The sequence below is a fragment of the Fundulus heteroclitus genome, chromosome 21 (genome assembly GCF_011125445.2).
Source record: "Fundulus heteroclitus isolate FHET01 chromosome 21, MU-UCD_Fhet_4.1, whole genome shotgun sequence".
Classification (NCBI taxonomy): Eukaryota; Metazoa; Chordata; class Actinopteri; order Cyprinodontiformes; family Fundulidae; genus Fundulus; species Fundulus heteroclitus.
This window is the reverse complement of record NC_046381.1, coordinates 35,798,977-35,818,672: the sequence shown is the minus strand read 5'-3', so window position 1 is coordinate 35,818,672 and position 19,696 is coordinate 35,798,977. Positions and strand designations below refer to the sequence as shown.

The 19,696-nt window shown below is 41.7% G+C and overlaps 1 protein-coding gene across 3 annotated transcripts in view; it reads left to right on the top strand.

Moving 5' to 3' along the window:
- The window catches only part of LOC105935331 (guanine nucleotide exchange factor VAV3), a 114,785-nt gene that overhangs the window by 51,661 nt on the left and 43,428 nt on the right, over nt 1-19,696 (top strand). For all 3 annotated transcript variants that reach the window (XM_036125070.1, XM_036125069.1, XM_036125068.1), the window contains exons 3-10: nt 8,000-8,058; nt 8,153-8,218; nt 11,233-11,341; nt 11,864-11,965; nt 14,733-14,801; nt 16,815-16,918; nt 17,213-17,312; nt 17,835-17,930. In XM_036125070.1, coding sequence (XP_035980963.1) covers nt 8,000-8,058; nt 8,153-8,218; nt 11,233-11,341; nt 11,864-11,965; nt 14,733-14,801; nt 16,815-16,918; nt 17,213-17,312; nt 17,835-17,930 — 705 coding nt within the window. The remainder of the gene's footprint in view (nt 1-7,999; nt 8,059-8,152; nt 8,219-11,232; nt 11,342-11,863; nt 11,966-14,732; nt 14,802-16,814; nt 16,919-17,212; nt 17,313-17,834; nt 17,931-19,696) is intronic.

The window sequence follows — 19,696 nt, the reverse complement described above, 5'->3', positions numbered from 1 at the left end:
TTTGATCGCTACACATTTTAAGCTTGTCCACTGTCGAAATATCTGCAACAAATTTAAAAGAATAAAAAAACTCTAAGGAATCTGCAAATTATAGTTTGGTCAAATCTGGAATTTTGTCCTGAAAATGATATAGAGACTGTGTAAATAAAGATGTGTCTTCCTTTCTGACAGCTTTAAAATGGAAACGCTTTTTCGCTGCCAAAAGAAGAATCTTTCCCGCAAAACCATGAATATAATCAGCGGCACGTCTTCCAGTGGCGTACCTAACTGGACTCTATTTTAAGCCGGTGATCACTAATTTAGAGGGGGGGAAAAAAAAGGAAATAAAATAAAAGCAACCATTGAATGGAGGCATGAAAGCTCAGAGCAGAAACTGGGACAGCAAAGCTGGGTCGTCCAAAACCAGTAAGACTGTCAGCGTACCACACATTCACAATGCATCAAGCATTTTCCTGGAGGTGCCCTCTATATTTATGTAAGAGTTAAGGATTTTAATAAATAAAGAGGAGCCTATGAGCTGTGATCTCACTCATGCGTGTTGTGGCCTTCTTTTTAAAAATCCCTGTGGGAAGGATGTGATCAGCAAGCGGCGATTATAAATGAGGATGCACACCCTATGCAGCATGTACGTGATCTGTGGCGTTACCTTTCAGTTCTGTTATGTAATTACGCCGTGATGTCGAGCAGCAGTGCAGCTTCAATCAGACGTTGGCTACACATCCACATGTTGTGTTCCTGTCTCAGCTTCTGCCATGCAGACACGTCCCCTCATCCTGCTTTAATTGGTCTGCAGTGATTCAGTTGATCCGGAGGAGCAGCCGTGGTCGGCCAGGGCAGGTTGATTAGCCTCCATCAAAGCGGGCCCTGTCAGCCTTGATCATCTGAGGTTACATGGCGCTACATGACTCCTGCTGAGCGTTTCCCCCTCTGATCTGTGCGCACGTGGCGGACCCTGCAACCTCATACTGGATTTTTTTTTAATGTATTTCTATATTTATTTATTTTGAGCATACCGGCTGCTTTTATGACCTTTATGGTCTGCCATATGTCTCGCTGGGTACTGCCCTCACTGTTTTTACTTTCATGACCGATGACAGCTGAAACTAAGATGTTCTTCGCAGAACAGAAGAACTCATAATCAGGACAGACAAAAGATTCGTATCGCTTGAATTTTTTGTTGTTGTTTTTTTTATTTTTTTTATCTTGTCCCATAACTAAAAGCTTCAATTTATTTTGGAGGGATTTAGAGATATATGACATAGCAAAACAAATAATGAAGTGGGAGCAAACGCAGACAGGGTTTTCAAAGGGTTTCCACAAATAAAATCAGATAAACATTTTGAAATGGATTTAGGTCTGGTCTTTGATGTCGCCATTGTAACACACGGTTATGCTTGGAGCTCTGGCTGTATGTTAAGAGTCAGTCAAACCTGAGCAGCTTGCCTGTTGCTGCTGCAGAAAAGCCCGCCCCCCCCGTAGCTTGATGGTGCCATCGTCACCTTTCTCCATGGTGATGGTGATGGGAGGGTTCAGGAAGATGTATGGTGTTTGCCTTCTGACACAAATAGTGTTCTGCATGTTGGCCAGCAAGTTCAATTTTTTTGGTGTCAGAGACCAGAGGACTTTCTTTCGTATGTAATTGTGGTTTCCTTTACACGGCTTATGGCTATCCAATAATAAAGGCTTTCTTTTTGCCACTCATCCTTTAAAGGGCATAGGATGCTGGTTTTGGAGTAATGTTCTCGAGCATATCAAAGCAGCCTTCACAGAAGAACTGTAATCGTACTGGGATTGTATTACACACAGGAGGACACTGTTACTGATTCAGTGACTTCTGAAGGCTCTGATTCTATATATGTTTTTAGTTTGTGATGCTAGAGTAAAGGAGACCGAAAACAAATGATTACAACACATTTAGATGTTTAAACCTAGAAACTATTGAAAGCGTGTATAATGTCCCTCCACATCACATTTATGTTATGTCTTTCTCATAAATTCCATTACAATATTTTAATGTTATACTTTACAAATGTAAAAGAAAAGGATGATCAAAAATGAATACTTTTGCATGGTGCTTTACGTCTTCCTAATGTGGGTTTGTACATGTGTGACTAATAAAGTCAGTGAAGCAAAACGTTCCCCTGCTTCACTGCTTGTCCCTGAGCATCTCCTGAAAGACGCTAAGGAACTGGACAGCCCGCAGATCTGTCAGTGGTTCCAAATCCTCATGATGCACCTGCTAGCGGTAGTATGGATTATGGAACACAAAAAAGGCACTGATGAGAAAGAAACTGTGCCAAAATGTTCTGTATTCTCATCTTACCAAATACATGCAACACCGTACTAACATGAGCTGCGTTTGCCTGGAAGCTCAATGACCAAAGCTGCATGTGAAAAGGATGACTTCATTCCTTAAAATAGACTCTAGACTGCATGTGTCATGTGTTTGGTTCTTGTTATTAATTGCGTCCAAATTCAAGGGCTTCATCCTTCAAAGGCCGCATTTCTAAGACCATTAAGTCACAGCGAGGCGACACAGGTTGTCTAAATTCAAAGGCTCCTCCAAATGCGCCCGACAGATGTGTCCTCCCCACTCCCAGATTTAAAGGAAGGGTCCGGTGTATCTTTTGTGGACCACCCTATCCCACGATTCATTGTGGGTTGTGGCGGACAGTTCAAGCGAAAGCTGCAATGGCGGAAGAGAGCGGCAAAAACTGATTAAAGTTTGCATATATTTTGACTATTCTTGAGTTGTGGTCCAGGGGCCACACAGAATTATTCTGAAGGCTACAAATGGCCCGCGGGCCGCACTTTGAACACCCAGAAGAAATTTTAATAGAAATAAACTTTCAGCAGAACCAGGCTCGTAATGAGCAGCCTTCTGTCTCGTTCCACGGGGGTTTAAAGGACCCAGTGAAACACAGATGCAGTAGGCCAGGAGTACTTTCCATGGAAAAGAACATACAAAACCAGAGTAAATGGCAGCAAAATCCCTATAAAGACATTGTCTTAATTTACAACAATTAAAACCTGCCTTTAGACAGGTTGTTTTGCAGGGAGTTGTGTTTTTCTATATAGGATTTTTTATTCTAAGATGAAGCAACAAAGAACTTAGCGCAGATGATCAAACTTCTGTTCCTGATGTCAGTTTCTATACCACAGTTTTTACAAACAGAGGTTAAAGAAGAACTCTGCGGCTTTCAGTAAGTTTGCTTTCTACTGTATTCTTTATCTTTTTACTGTATTCTTATTTTTTGTCTGCACCATCAATACCCAGTCAAATTCCTTGTAAGTGCAAACCTACTTGCCGATTAAACTTGATTCTGATTCTATATGAAGAGTTGATTCCATAGTTTTGATCCACGAAGTACGCAACAATACTCCTCTTTGCACAACATACAGAGAACTGTATACGGAGAACTGTATACGGAGAACTGTAGTTAATGTTTCAGCAAAAGGTCACAGTGAGAAATTTATTTCATGTCAGATCTGAAGCAGATCTAGAATTGTGTGAAAATGGGAACACTACTATTGGTCATTAGATGTTAGCTTGAACACATCTCAGATACGTCCTATTAGGCGTCCTGGACCCCACTGTTGATGATCTTTGACTCATGTGACACTGGATGTTTTCGTTGCTGATTAAAAACTGCTCAACCCCCGAATATTCTTAGACCCTGAAGCTCTCACATCCTGGGCTCACTGCTGTGAGTGTTGACAAATCTCACACATGTGAGTCATAAATAAAACTCTCTGGTTTGACACAGATGGTCATTTGAATCTGTGAATGTGTGACTCATAAAGCCGGTGAAGCCAAAAATCCTAGCATGTTCCCGAGAGTCTCCCGAAAGCCGCGCCTGGGAAGCCCCCCCCCCCAGTCGTCCTCGGCTTCTGAACATGCCGTACCTGCAAACTGGCAACCAGATGTCATACACTTCCTTCATTAGAGGAGAAATCAGTATGCGTGATGACGATGCATCAAAGAGTTAGTGAAAGGAGGAAGAACCTCTGACCCATAAAGGTGTCCATCACATGCTTTACAGTCCAGCATCGACGACAAAGTGCGTTGCTAAAGAAGGCCTGTGCATCTTCTTTATTTCGGCTGACATTTTTAATCCTTCCAACAATTATTAACTCACACAAAATAAAAATATATAGGCTATGTATGCACACGAATGTGGTTTTGCAGACCTTTTATATGCATCCGTAACAGTTATTTGGCCGATTTCCTAAAACTGGATGTTGTAAAACTTTGACCTGCAATCAGCTGCTATTTATATTAGGTGCAGAGGAAATGTCATGCTGTGTGTTTGAGAAAGCGGTCTATATATAAAAAAAGACGTTTTAATAGTCTAACTCATAGAAAATGATGGACGAGTTCACATTTTAAACCGTTCTTCGCATCTTATAGCATGGTTAGCATGGTTAGCTTTGCTAGCTGTAAACAACCTGTGTCTGTGCGCGTTCCCCGAGAGAATGCAGATCCTTACCACAGCTCTCTGATCTACAAAAGCTTGTCAACCTTTTCAAAACCTATGTGCTCTATGACAGATGGAGGGTGGAAGCTGTACATCATAAAAAGGTGCTGGAATATGCGTGCAGCCTTCCTGCTATCTCCTGACGTCTCGCTCTCTGTTGTTGCAGTCTGAATAATCAGCTGACGAATCCTCTTTTGCGTCCTCTGACCTTGTTTAATTAAAACGCCGGACTGATATTGAAAATAACTAGCTCGAAACCATGTTCTCGCGCCCTTCTCAGAGCTACCTGTTAGTGCTGAGGTGTGTGACGCCCACTGATAGGAGAACCAGACTGAGTGTGTTTTCATACAGCCCGATAAATGGCCACAAACAATTCGATCTGATTGGGATTTCTGGCTTTGTCTCTTTGTTGCTATTCATTCATTATTAATTCACAATAAAGTTCACATATTTTTTTTAAGCTTGTTTATAGGTAGTACGAGGGCTGGGCAATATGGCCTAAAATTAATATCGCGATATATTGAGCACTTCACCTCGATAACTATAAATGGACGATAGCACTAACTGAGACTGGATGGGTGGAGTCACGTGACCACAGACTAACACGTAGCGCAGTGTCTTAAAGGGACATGCGCTCAGCCTACCTATACACAGCCAAAACAAGACAACAACAAACACAGAAAATACCGACATGGGCAAAATGACGTCGGTTATGGTCGTACATTTTGGTGTTGGTAAACTTTTTGGTTTATCGCCCAGGCCTAGGTTGTACCATTTGTATGCAGCCCTGAGCAACGTTTTTGAACCATCCCTCACTTTTTTGATCTTTTGCTGTCATTGTTGCATTATCTTGCAAGTCGACTTGGATCAATCAATCATTCCTGAAGGATCTCTAAATGTCGCCTTTGGACATCGACTGCTCCTTTATTCCTTTTTAAGCTAATTTTACGCTATAATGCCGCTGCACAAATTCCCTACAGAGTTAAATTAAGTCATACACCTCGGCTTAATTCGGACTGACTGAGTTTTGTATTCACCCGACAGATAAAGTACTTTCTGAGGAACACAATCTGCTTAGTAATTGTACACATAGTGTATGGCCTAGCACCCAAGGCAATAGGATTAAGATGAATTCAAGAGCATTACATGTTTTCTTTCTTTACCCTGGATTTGGTCTTTCAGGCCAGAAGCTGTCATGTTTATATGTGCGGACTATGGGAGTTTGAAAGAACGTATATAGGGACACGTCTGTATGCAGAGCACTGATTGGCTGCTGTTATAGAAAGCTCACTATTCAGTTTTTGTAAAATATAGTTTTTTGTTACAGCTTAAAGACCCATTAACCCCGGGCGTAAAAGTTAATTAATCTTATCCCCTGATGACGCGCAGTCGCCCACTCCTGCAGAGCGTTCAGTCAGAACCACACCGCTTCCTCCCACCGTTCAGCTGCCCCCCTACTGATAGTTCCCTTTGATCGTAAGCTGCCAGCTACAGACCTCTCCTCTGACTCGCGTACCTGAGCGTGGCTTGTGCGCCGACGGCTGGAAAAACGTGTCAGAAACGGCCAAAAGGGTTTGCAGCGTTCGGGGTATGACAGATCCCCAAAGCGTGGAATGTCAGTCACTTTCATCACCCGCCTGTGAAGTGATGGTTGTGGTGCACGTCGTGCAACAGATCCACGGCCTGTTAGCTTACCCAACAGGCATGTCTAATCGCTAAAAGCCGGGATACTGATTCAAAAAGCAGCTTCCAGAGGTCTGCTAGTCTTGGAGCTCGGAGTACGTTGGCTGGAACAACATGATCCTTCGTCCGTCCTCAGCGTGCCACTGTTTACTCCATTTACCGGACGCAGGGGACGGACGGGGCGGGGGGGGGGGGGGGGGGAAAGGCCTGTTGTGTGATCAGGATTGATCGTGGAGAGCTCGCTGCGGGGCAGATTCGTCAGTGCTTCATCTGTGATGTATTTGCCGTGGATGAACGTGCGCAGCCCCGACTTATGAGAAGAAGTGTAGTAAAAAAGGGTCGTCGGGCCAGAAGGAAAGCGCGAGCGAGCGATAGTCACGCTTTGTTTAAAAGGCGAGTTCACGGGTGATCCGTCAAGCTGACGCCCACATGTGCGCAGTAAAGGGTCAAGGGCAGCGGCGGGGCCGAGCACAGCAGCGTGAAATTATGGACCGTGCTATCAGTAATCATGCAAAGCCGTGATCAATTACTCTTGAGGTTAGGTAATGTTTTCTTTCAGTGTGTGTGTGGGGGGGGGTAGCAGCGATCCTGCTCTTTTTTTCTGCAAATCTAAACATGTAAAAACTTGTGGTTTGCATACCCGTTACCTCTGATAACCTTAAATAAAGCAACTGTCCTACTTAGTTAGTAAACAGGATCAGTAATAGGTGCAGCTGTCTTCTGTTTAATCTCTATATAGACTGTTCTTCCAGAAATGGAAACAGTGGGGCTCTATCTCAGCAACGGCATTTTCCAGAGAAGCTGCAGACATCTGCAACTCGGGTAGGAAAATCTGACCGGAACTATTAGATGTTCCTTTATTAGCCACGAGAAGTCCTGTTGGAAGAAATGTGGAGGTGGCGGCATCATGCTGCGGGGAGGTTTTAGTTTAGCAGTGTTCAGAGAGATTAAACAAGAGGCTGCCAGAGCAGCGGGAAAAAAAATGGTAAGACCTTAAACCAAGGGACTTAAAAGAGTTGAAATGCAATCTGACTCAGCTTTAGCTACATTGCACAAAAGACTGGGGAAAAAAAGGCCAGTCTCTGGACGGTTAAAGCCGGTTCAACCGTATCTCAAAAGAGTTGCAGAATAGTAACACAGAGGAGCTGTACACAAATGCATGTAATGCATTTTCAGAAATGTATCCAGAAATATGAATTTTTAGAAAAGCATAATTTTCACTTGGAGTTGGTTTATTTCCAACCTAGAAAACCCCAACAAAACACTTTGAATGTCGTGTCAAAAATGTGAGAAATGTGCAAAGTCAAGCTAACGGCCAAGGGACTCTATAATCTACACAACCTGCATTTACTTTAATAAGTCCGAATGCTACGTTTTGCTGTGGCAATGGTCCGCAACAGTATGTTTGTTTTTTGAAATAAATAAATAAAACTGGGCTCCGTTATATCAGAAATATGTGAAAATGCTGCCCTCTTGTGACCTCCTTTATAATAGTCTTTATTTTGAGACAAAAAAGTCCATACCATAAATAAATTAAAACAAACCATCAAGTAAAAAAAAAAGACAAACTCATCCATCACAAAACAGACAAACAGTTATTCCAATATTTAAAAAAAGGATATCTAACATATATGTTACAGTTGACAGAGCTTTTACCATTAAGTTCTTTGAAACATTAAGTGGCACATAAATTTTGAATGTTACTCATGGCAAACATTTGCAGATGTCCTTTTTGGAATTCTGAGGAGGATTGTAGCTGGCTATAAATGAAGCTTTCTTATTAAAGCCTTTTTGTAATATAAATAGCAATAATAAAAAACTTCCTTTTTTCACCCCAGGTTATGGAGACGCTGTCCCAGCTTTCCCACACAAGCATTGCACAGCAAACAGGAATCAGGTATTATATTAAAAGGCCTACGTTGTAGCTAATAAATCACAATATGAAGTTTGATTACTTTTTTTTTCTCTTTGTTTTTTTTTTTTTTTCACAGACCTTTTCCTACAGAGGAGAGCGTAGAAGACGAGGACATCTACAACCACCTGGAGGACCTCATTGAGTAAGTTTCCTCCGCTAACACAAGCATCACAGCTCTGGACGACAGCGTTCTGTCGTTCAGTTTGACTTGTCTTGCTTTCGTTGATCTGCTTCCTGCTTTTTCCTCGCTCCTGAAAGCAAACTAAACGTTGCTGATTAGGGCAGCATTTGTTCCCTGGGCGATGACTGGAAGGCAGCCACCTCCTCCGCTGCTCTCAGCATGCGAGCTCAGCACCCCCCCCCCCCCCCCCCCCCCCACGGCTTTTTTTCCCCTCAGTTCACCACAAGTTGTGTGGGACTGTGCTGTCATGATTTGTTATTCACGCCCTATTTAGCACAAACGTATGAGCTTTTGCAGATTTCAGTTGGATAAAATATATTTCAAAGCAAAATTAACTAACACTATCCGGATTGGCCCGAAAAGGATTTTTACTCCTGAGATTTGTTCCCTAGGATGACAGAGAATAAAAGATCAAAGCAGTCAAAGCATCTATGTTTATTTACAATAACTTTATCATAACACTTTTGGTATTAAAAACAAAGAAAATAGCCATACAGTGTTACATAATCTACATTAAGTGTAAATAGGTCGGCCGGAGCACTTCCACTGCAGATAGGCCTTTATCTGAGCACAGTGCAGCGAAATAACACAGCGGCCCTTTTTATTATTGATTTTCTTCTGATAGAGCTGAGAATATTTTAGGAATGAATTGGCCAACTGTCATACATGCTGTTGGGCTGTTTTTTTTTTTTTTTCGAGCGAGTATTTGTCTATTCTCCATCTCAACGCTGCCTTTGTTTTTTGCTGTATTGAATTCGGCTCCTGCTCTATGATTCCCGTGCATGCAGCTTCCATCCAGAGTCACAGGGCCATGCCAAAGCACTCCACTTCTCCACATTTTGTCCTGTCACTACTACAGACTTCAACGTCATTTGTTGGGACCAACACAAATTGCCGTATAGTTGTGAAGTTCTGGCAACAACGACACGTCATCTTCAAAATCTTCTTTACTAATAACAAACAATGAAGGGCATGGAGCATTTTTTTGTATACAGCCCTCGCCTGAGTCAATCCTTACATTACATGTAGTGCTTTTAAACATAACTTTTTAAAATCCTGTCACAAATTTACATGTGGGTCAGAGTCTGCAGTTGGACTTGGCCATACCGACACATGAACCATTCCCTTGTAGCTCTGGCTGTGTGTGTATAGTGCTGACCTGCTGGGAGGGGAAACTCTGGGTGGATTAGTCTTCAGCACTCTTTAACAAAGGATAGCTTTAGAAGTATCAGAGTAAGGGGATCTAAATGCGGATGCACCACACACTTCTGCTGTATCTTTATTTATAAATGCTTCGAAAGCCATCTATGACTTTCCTTCCACTTCACAATTATGTGCTACTTTGTGTTGGTCCATCACATAAAAATCCCCATAAAAATACACTGAAGTTTAAATCTATAACATCAATGATTTCGCAGTTGCGTTGTAAAGACATGGTAGAGCCCTGTTAGCGATGCGATCGAAGCCGGTGGACGCAGATGAACCTACAGTATCGATGTTGGGACGCCTGTAAGCGATCCGCTCTATGTTTAGCACTGAGTCCAGCTGTACAGGAAGCGGTCGGCGAAGATACACCTGGCTCCCACAAGCCAGCAGCAGGATGGGGGATCTGTGGTGAGAGGCTGGATCTCGCTCAGCAGACCCATTTAAGGTTTCCCAAACTCATTAGCTGCACTAAAGAGAGCCAGGAAGGTGGTGTTACGCGGAAAAAGTGCCTCGAGTGCTGACGTCACAGAAATAGACCCTAGAATACGCAAAGTGAAACTTCCTGGAGCTTTAAAACTGCGGTTTCAAACTTTTATTTCTCATCAAAATCTTCATTCGCAATCTTCACTGCGCGGGCAGCAGAAAACGTCCATTTCACAAGGTATCTTTCTTGTTGTTGGACAGGGTTTAAATTTCCTATGCGGGTTTTAAACGACGACTTAGTTAATGATGGACATTGTGAATCTTTTTTCCACGAGGTAGGCCTTCGCTATGCCCGAAAATGATTCATAGGCTACCTACCGGTGCCATATTTAGATGTGAAAGTATTTTTTAATGACCCAAGAAGGCTGTTTCTGATAAGGAATGAGGCAAAAATCTGTCAAAAGATAATAAAAGAGTGAGAAAGGACCAACAATTTTGAAATTTATTTACATTTTACAAAAAATATGGGATATAAAAAGTGTGCCCTCCTCAATATTCCCTGCAAACTGTTTTTTGGCATTAAGGCAGTCAAACCGTCCTTCTAATTACTGACCAGCTTCACAGGTTTCAGCTTGTTGACAATTAATCTTTGGCGTCATGCTGCCAACACGCCTCCTGTCATGTCAGGGGTCGCAGGCTGAGAAGTCTGGGAACCCCTGATCTAAAGGTCCATATTAAGTATTAAAACAGCAGGTTTACCAATAATTCAACTGCTTATTATTTTGTTAAAAACTGTTAGCCATAATTCTGTGACATAGGGGGCTTTCCTCATCAAATAATCATGCTCCAATTACCAGCCGGATTTTTCAGATTTGCGCTGTATGAGATTATGATACTCCAATAAAAGATGAATTAAATCGAAAGCTTTTTTTTCCCCCCTCATTTTCAACAGGACCACCAGAAATTTGTTCCCCACTCCACCTGTGGACTTCTTCTTTTTCCCTTTTGAGAAAGAAAGAGCCTAGTTCAGACCAAATCCCATTGTGTCAGCTCTGCTGTCAGCTTGCATTTCTGAGCTTCAGAAAGCGAGCGACAATAAAAGATGTGTAGGTCGCTCCTGAACCACTTTCACGCTGCCGGCTTAAGAAGTGTCCTCTCCTGACGGGATTTACAGCCCGGCTATTACAGGCTCGCCGCTGCCAAAGCAGGACTTTTGTGCGTGCCTTTCATGTGACTGTTGTGTCAAAGTGAAAGCCATTTTCCGCGCGACGCGAGGATCAAACGCCCGGTGTGATGTAGCGCAGCGGCGCCCCGCTCAACGCGCTCTGCCCCCTGTGTGCCCGCAGTGAGAACGGCGTGGAGGATGAGGAGGACCTGTACGCCTGCGTGTACGACGACGAGGAAGGCGGGGAGATCTATGAGGACCTGATGAAGACGGAAGCCATCCCTCCTCCGGTTTGTGCTCCATCTGTAACCTCCATCGCCCATCCAGATGGTGAAACGGTTTTTCAAGCCGGGACGCAATCTCACACGCTGTCGTTTGTCCATCCTCCCCCTTTTTTTTTTTAAATGATGAATCAATGAGATCTGGGCCTTCACTACATCTCTCTGCTGCTTCTTTAGTAGGTCAGCTTACTTTATATCAGCTAAATGTCTCTATTTTCCACCCAATTAGTCTTCAAAATGAAATAAATTGGTTATTTAAACTGGCAGAAACACGATATCTAAATTCATGATCATTTAATTTGCCACAATTTCTCCCATTTGTTTAGCAAGACAAAAAAAAAACATGTTCTTTGAGATTTGGCAGAGAGTTTGATGAGCATGATTAAACCCTGACCTCGCTCTGAGGCTTGGATCGGCTACATCTGGTTGGACGCTGGACAGTTTGTCAGCCCACAGCGCTCGCACATGGTAACCAGTCCCTGTGTGTGTGTGTGTGCGTGTGTTCGCATGCGTGCGCGTGTGTGTGTGTAGGCGTTCCAGAAGCAGGCGGAGGTCGACATCAGGAGTTGCTGTTTAACAGAGATCAAGCAGACCGAGGAGAAATACACCGAGACCCTGGAGTCTATAGAGAAGGTACGCGCAGACTGACTAATGGAAGACATTACGCCGCTTTGCACTTACCGCGGCGCAAGACTGGAAATCTACTTTACATACGAGATGCATAGAGTCAATGTCTAGATTTTGTAGGATAATGTTCCATGGAAACACATTGAAGTGTTTATGTGTGTAGTTAAGGGAGGGTTCCTTTACTTTCAGTATGATGTTGCGGGGCTGGAAGTTCAAACTAAAGGTGGCCAGAGGTTCAGATAATGAAAAAAAAACACTTTTGAAAGTAGTCACTGTAAGAAAATGGACTTAGAAAATGTATTTTCCATGTCAAAGCAAGCAGTATTCATCTCTTCATGCCACTCTAAAGTTGTCCCGTTCAGCTGGAGGAGGATAGTACTAGCCTGGTGCTTTTATATTTACTGTTTTGAGCATTTTAACAGAGGCGTAGGTATACCGTATGTTTCTGTACCGCTCTTCAAAATGGGAAAGACAGGAAATCATGCCATACAAATGAGACAGATTTGTGTAGACCACGTGTTGATGAGGACAATGAAAAGTGAGGTAAATAATCGCCAGAACTCACTATTAGAGGATTACAACAAAGAGTTGCAAACCGGGGTCACTAAGCGTCCTTAACGACCCCTGGTATCTATATTCGCCAACTGGTACAGAGTACACTACAAAAAGGGAACTAAAAGTAGTGTATTTTTCATTCATTTAAGGACTATTTGCCAATGGAATGAGTATTTTTACCCTTAAAATAAGATAATTAGATATCCTACACTTGAAATAAGATGATGGAGATGAATTGTTCCTATTTTAAATGCAAAAATCTTATTCCATTGGCAAATAGTCTTATTTACCTGCTCTGATCAAGGAAAAATACATTGATTCCAAGAAAATTTCACTTACTTTTAGTTCCGTTTTTGCAGTGGTAAATAAGGAAAAGGAAAAATAAAAAAAATCTGCATTTTTCCACTAAATATTGAGAACCCTTCCTTAGTTAAAATATTACTATACTAGTAGTTAATAATGAAGATAAATACTCTTCAGGTTTGCTATTTTGATAATTGGACATTTTCTGCTAAACATTTTTTGAAATGACAAGATTTTTATTTTGACAACTGGAAGAAATGTCATCAGTAGTTCATCGCAAAGTGCCAATCCACCTATTGTCTATACTTACTTATCCATGCAGGGCTGTTGTCTGTCTCCAGCGGGCAAAAGGATGCACTCAGCCTGAGCAGGTCCGCAGTCTATCACAGGGCACACTCACTATCACTACCTAACTAGTTAATCTAATGTGCAGATTTTTGGATAGTGGGAGACAGACAACCAGGAGGGAACCCGTGCACATTGAGAAAATGCAGAATTCCATGCAGATAAACTCCAGGCTGGGATTCAAACCCAGAACCTTCTTGCTGCAAGGCAACAGTGCTAATAACACAAACCTAACAATATGAAAAGCAAATAAACTAAAACTTTTGAAGATGTCTTAGATTTATTTCTAGAGGTTAAACACAGTAGAGGACCTGAGATGCTGCTGGTCTGTTTCTCACCAAGAGGGTTGAATCATGACAACTCTTTAAAATATATAGAAATGATAAATAAAGAGGTGGCCTCTGCAAGTAAGGTAAAACTGTTTGTTATACAAAGGGAAAGATTATAAGCCAAATTTTAGTAACCTTTATTATTCTCCTTAAATCCAAGTTTATTAAGATCAAATTCAGCTACTATGATGGGAAAAAAAATCCACTAAGGGATGCTTCTAAAACAATTTCAAGGGCAAAGAAAATCAATTGCATCTCCTTAACAGCTGTAATATGTGAAACTGAAACAATCTCACTGCACAATGTGGGGGAAAAAAAAACATGGTCAAGGAATGTACAGGATTTTTTTATTTCTCTCAATAGCAAAAGCTAAAGAGGGATTTCTAGGGTTCATACGAGGTCTGGATGAAAAAAGTATGGAATGTGATTTCAGTATTGTCCAGGTCAGGATAAGTACAGAAATAAATGTAAATGGTATACAAACAAATGGTTCATCATACTTTAATCACCATTCCTTCCTTCCTTCCTTCCTTCCTTCCTTCCTTCCTTCCTTCCTTCCTTCCTTCCTTCCTTCCTTCCTTCCTTCCTTCCTTCCTTCCTTCCTTCCTTCCTTCCTTCCTTCCTTCCTTCCTTCCTTCCTTCCTTCCATCCTTCCTTCCTTCCTTCTACTTCATATTGAGTATTTAACATTTCAAAATGAACTTTGGAAAGTAGAGTCTGAAAAAATACGAACATGTTCAGGAATCCTGGACAGACAGAGTGCCTGAAAAGACCAGAACTACGCCCCACAGATACCTTCCACCTTACTCAGCACTTTCACAGGACTATGTGAAACCCACCACTTCCAGTCCCTCAGCCAAAGCTACTTCTCTTCTTCCTTTTGTGTATGTTCACGTCCGGGCCCTCGCCTGATTTCCCAGCGGAGCGACTCAGTAGATGACTTTTGATATGAAGCGGATGGTGGAATTTAGTTTTTGCTCCCCCACTCCATGGAGATGCAGAATTGACAATGTGGTGGGAGTTTTCGGAGAGGGGAAATCATTAAATTGCACACTCTGAAAATGAGATTATTGCCGTGACCCATACAGCCCTGGTTGTTTCTGCTTACTGCAGCTCTTTGCTGCTTGGCCTCCATAACATAATGGCGTCTCACGCAAAATGAGTCTCCAGCTTTCACTCTTGAGGAACGAGCTTTCATTCCCATTCATTGTATTATTTTTTTTCCTCTGTTTCTCCTGCAGCACTTTATGAATCCCCTCAACATGTTTTTTTCAACGGCTGAGATGGAGAAAGTGTTTGTGAATATTCCGGTGAGTTACTGTCTTTGAATCCGGTGAACTTCAGGTACACCTTGGCTTACCTACACTGAGGAAATTAGTTTTCCCAGCCATAATACCACAGGTGTGTGCGACTGCAATTATGTCCCCACTCCATCGTAGCAACTGCTAAATGTACAGTATTTTTTCTAAATGTATTTGTTTCCACTCATTTATTTTTTTATTTATTATTTTGATATAGCGTTATAGATTTGTATCATAAAAAACGTCTTGTTTTAACATGGTAGACAATTTAGGGGTCTTGAGTGGCAGCAGAACTGCTAGGAGCTAATATGCTCCTTGCTAACATGCTAACAGTGACAATGCTAACTTTCTGAGGTCAAGCAAAGTCAAAGTGCGCCATGTTTTCTGTTGCTCTGCGTAGTAACATGGTAGTAATTATTTATTAGTGGTAAGGAAATCAATACTGGTTAACAATAGGGTAAATAACTTTTACTAGTAGACAAATAGTTAGCAGCTCTTGTTTAGCTGCTAAAAAAAGGAGTGGCACAGAAAGCTTCACTGTGAAGACATTGGTGGCCATAGAAACACTGTTAAAAGAAAACTATAAAAACTCCAAATGAAATTTGGAGTAAGGAAACCAGTCTTTTTGAAATCGGCATGCACACAATTTGACAGGGCTAGATTTTTTTTTTTTTTTTATCCAGAGCCCCCTCTTCACACATAGGCCATTTAGGGAGTCACTAGTTGAAGGTGAATAGAGTTGGTTCATTTGTAAAATGTCAAAATTGTTCTACAGATGAGGTTGAATGTTAACTAGTCCTTGTAACATCCATGTTTTTTGCTAACATATTACGGAAACGTTCTAGATGATGAGTAGATATTGGCACATACAGTACATGAGGAGAGGAAATACAACATCTGACACATCTGATTTTTTAAAATGTACCGATAGTTAAGCCCAAAATAATTTTTGTTTTATCACGTTTCATTCTGACTAGAGTCCTGAGCTCAATCTTAAAGAGAATGTGTGGAAGGAGCTAAAGATAAGGGTGATGGGAAGGAGGCCTTCCAACTTTCAAGACTCGCCATTCATCACCTAAGATAAATCTTTAGAATACCAGTGAAAACAGTGAAAAGATGGACAGACAGGAGTGACTGCTATAATGCTGATTCATGCTATTTTTATTATCAAAAATGTAAATACAACCAGATTCATTACTTTGCTCAAAATTGATATCCAGTTTATATTGTTTTCCTACGATCTGGGGTGATTAAAAAATAATGTCTAAATCTGGCAAAACTAAATCTTTCAGGGGTATGAATATTTATGTGCTTAATTGCCATTATATCACTGTGATTACATAGCGTACACTGCCATGGACTGCAGAAAGAGCGTTACAAAATATGGTTTCAACTGTGCACAAAATGTCAGCAAGACCCTGACTGTACAAACCCCTCTGCTGACAACCAGAACATTTTCAGGTGCTCGCTTCCTGAAATGTATTGATAGCCGTTGCTTTGAGTCCGACCATGGGCTCTGGGCTTTTAATGCCTTCAGGCTTTGCTTTGTCAATTTTTCTGATGTAGAAATAAAGTGCATCTAAAATGCCAGACTTTAAAGTTCAGAACAATGAGTATTCTTTCTTAGGCTGGTAGCGTCTCTGTTGGGACTAAAGGTTCTTAATGTTTTAGGAAATTTACTTGTTCTGAGGAATAACATTTCCTACACCCTACCCCGTCTACCGCGGGAGCTACGCTCAAAGTTCTGATATTCGGGAGAGGATGTAGGAATTGAACTGCATTGTTAGATATTTTGACATTACTAATATCCTAATTTAAGCATTTTATGTTGGACCATTAGCGTTGCTTGATTTATTACTGCTAGCGTCACTGCAGAATGAGCGCTCATTGTTGTTCCTGAGACATGAGTCTGAGTTTCTTAAAGATGATCACAAGAAAACTAAATATTTCTTAGTTTGTAGGCCTTAATAATCGTAATAGATCATTGATGGTCGGGATTAATTGTTTCTGTCGGTTTTCCAGGAACTGGTTGAGGTTCACAAGTCTTTACTGCTGCAAATCCAAGATTCAGTCCACCACAGAAGTTCCCAGAACCTTTACCAGATATTCATCACTTTCAAAGAGAGGTACAAAACAGCCTCAGGAGCATCTCATGTTTATTGTTTATTTTTTTTCTCTCTTTCTCATGCTATCCATGTTTTTCTATAAAGCAGGGCATCCTTTCTTTACACACTGTAGACTTCTCTTTTACAGTGCTTGTTCCTTTGATTAGCAGCAGTGTTTTAGCTCCTGGTTAGCTCTTCTGAGGAGTTTTCATCTCTTTGTGACCCTCGTCGAGTGCAATATTACAGTCGAATGCCGAAAATCCGTAAAAGTCTTGGTCACCGATCTTTTCGCCCTTCTGCTCCGATCTGGACCAGGTTGTTGATCTATGGGAAATACTGCAGCCATGTGGAGACGGCCATCGCCACCCTCGATGACATCTGCAAAAACAGAGAGGACGTACGCATGAAGCTGGAGGTAAACGGCTACATGGCTGCTGTGAAGTGATGACGACGGTCATTTTGTCGCCGTCTTAGCAGGGGCGTTGTAATAGGGGAAAAGTTAGGACAGTTCCAAGGGCCTGTGACTGTCTGGGGCCCCCCAAAAAAAGTAAACTTATACAAGTATATGAACATTTTTTTTTTTTTTTTTTTTGTAACGGGGCCCAACATTCCTGGTGGCACTCCTGCCTCTTAATGCCTGAGTGATGAGCATTCAGTTCCTGTACCTGCTCAGAGAGGATGAAGGATGCCCTCAAGTGAGCACATGAGGGACTGCAGGGGAGGGGGACGATATTTTAGTATTAAACTTGTGAAAATTGAAATGTGAAAAAAAAACAACTTCTTACTGGAAATCAGTGAAATAGTAATACTACAGGGACTGATGTATAGATTAATGTCCATCCTTCCGTCTATAACTGCTTATCTGTGCAGGGTCGTGAGGCTAGTATAATGTAGGCCTGTGATTGACTTTTTCTTCTTTTCTTTTTACTTTGTGCAGGAATGTTCAAAGAGAGCCAATTATGGCAAGTTCACTTTGAGAGACCTGCTCGTAGTTCCCATGCAGCGGGTGTTGAAGTATCATCTCCTTTTACAGGTACAGCACCATAAGCTGTCCGGTCCTGTGTCTCTTCGGCTTCAGCTTGGAGGGTTATCTTGCTGTAAACTTACTAGTTTATAACGACGCTGTGAATGTTGAAAAGCCAAACATGGCCGCGTGTTTCTGTCGATCACCGGAGCCAAATGTGCACCAGAAATGTGTTTCTATGATCTGCGTCCGATTGATTTCACACGCACCGATTCTAAGGGAATAAAAAAAAAAAAGGATCCCTTAGTTTTCTTCTGTGAGAGAGTAAGAGGTGCTTTTTTTTTACCACTATTTTACACTAACAATCTGTGTAATTAAGTTGTCTACATTTACCAATCTCTGTTTTTTACAAACCTCTCAGTACTCAGATATTTATTCAATCAGTAAGTGTCCTTATATTACACTGTAAAACAGTGTCTTAACAAGGTTTTAATATGACATTCTCAGTAAGTATCACAGTTAAATCAGTACATCTTTAATCTAAAATAGACAAAAAAAAAACACAACAACAACAACTCAATTCCCATTTTAACCAGACAGCCGTCATGAAGCTATTTAACCACCGGAGGCAGCATTGACCGCGTTTTACCTCCTCCTGCCTGCGTTTGTCCTTCAGGCTCTGCAGCTCATCCTCACTTTGTGTATCTCCTCTTCATGACTGTGAGTTTAGACGGACACGCAGTGTAACTGTCGCTCGATAGAGACCATCGGGGATGATTCATTGAAGTAGGAGGAAGAAAATAAAATAAGTAAGACGAGGACAGGAGGGGGGGGGGGGAGCAACAATGAAGGCAAACAACTGGAAAGGACAAGAGAGTGGAAGTGCTTCTTCACCATTTTTGCCAGAAGTTGACACTCATCAGCACATTGTCAGTAATTGTATAATAATGATATAAATACAAATAAAATAGATTTCTATGAATGTACCAACTGTTCTAAACCCAAAAGCTCAGAAATGAGTTGGTGGCATGTGCCTGCAAAATCTAGCAGAATATCTTAAAATACTTATTGCACCAAGTGTTAGACATTATTTGCTGTTTCCTTTTAACAAGTAACACATCTTTAACACATCATACATTAGGGTTTGGGGAGAAAAATATCCATTTTGTAGTTTTCCCATGTTTCTTCAGACTGAAACATGGTGATTTTCCAAGGACGAGCCTCAAAACTGCCACATTAGCCTCTAATGCTTTCTACTTTCAGCTATTTTCTGTCTGCAACACAAACAGAGGTTAAGCAGCGGAGCCTCGAGAGAGCGTTCAGTCCAGGGATGGCCAGATAAGGGCCGCTGATAATCTTGGAGCGGCACACCAAAATCAAAGCGCTGTCATCGTGTTAGGAGGGACAGGGCTAGAAGTGAGGGGTCCACTATGAACGAAACAATCTGGTATAAGGATAATCTCAAATCCATATTCCTCAAAGAAATATTTTTGTAAATTGCCCCGAGCAGGTAGGAGCATGGCCCCCACGGCCCCCCGTTTTGTAGCTCGATACGTAAGAAAAGGGTGAAATGTGCGTAGATACAAAGTGCATCCGTTGTATCAACATGGGCTTAAACCCCCGTAGAACAGCTGGGTAATAGCTAGCCGCGCTGAATAAAGCATCTTAGTGACACGGTGACATCCAGAATCTCTCTCTCTAACGTATTGTCACTTCCTCTTGCGCTCACCCACCACCTCTACTTTTTCTTTTTCTTTTTTTTTTTTCACTTTTCTTTTGTCATCCGTCCTCTGCTCGGTTTTCCTCGCTGCCCTGCGCTCGTCCTTTTCTCTTCT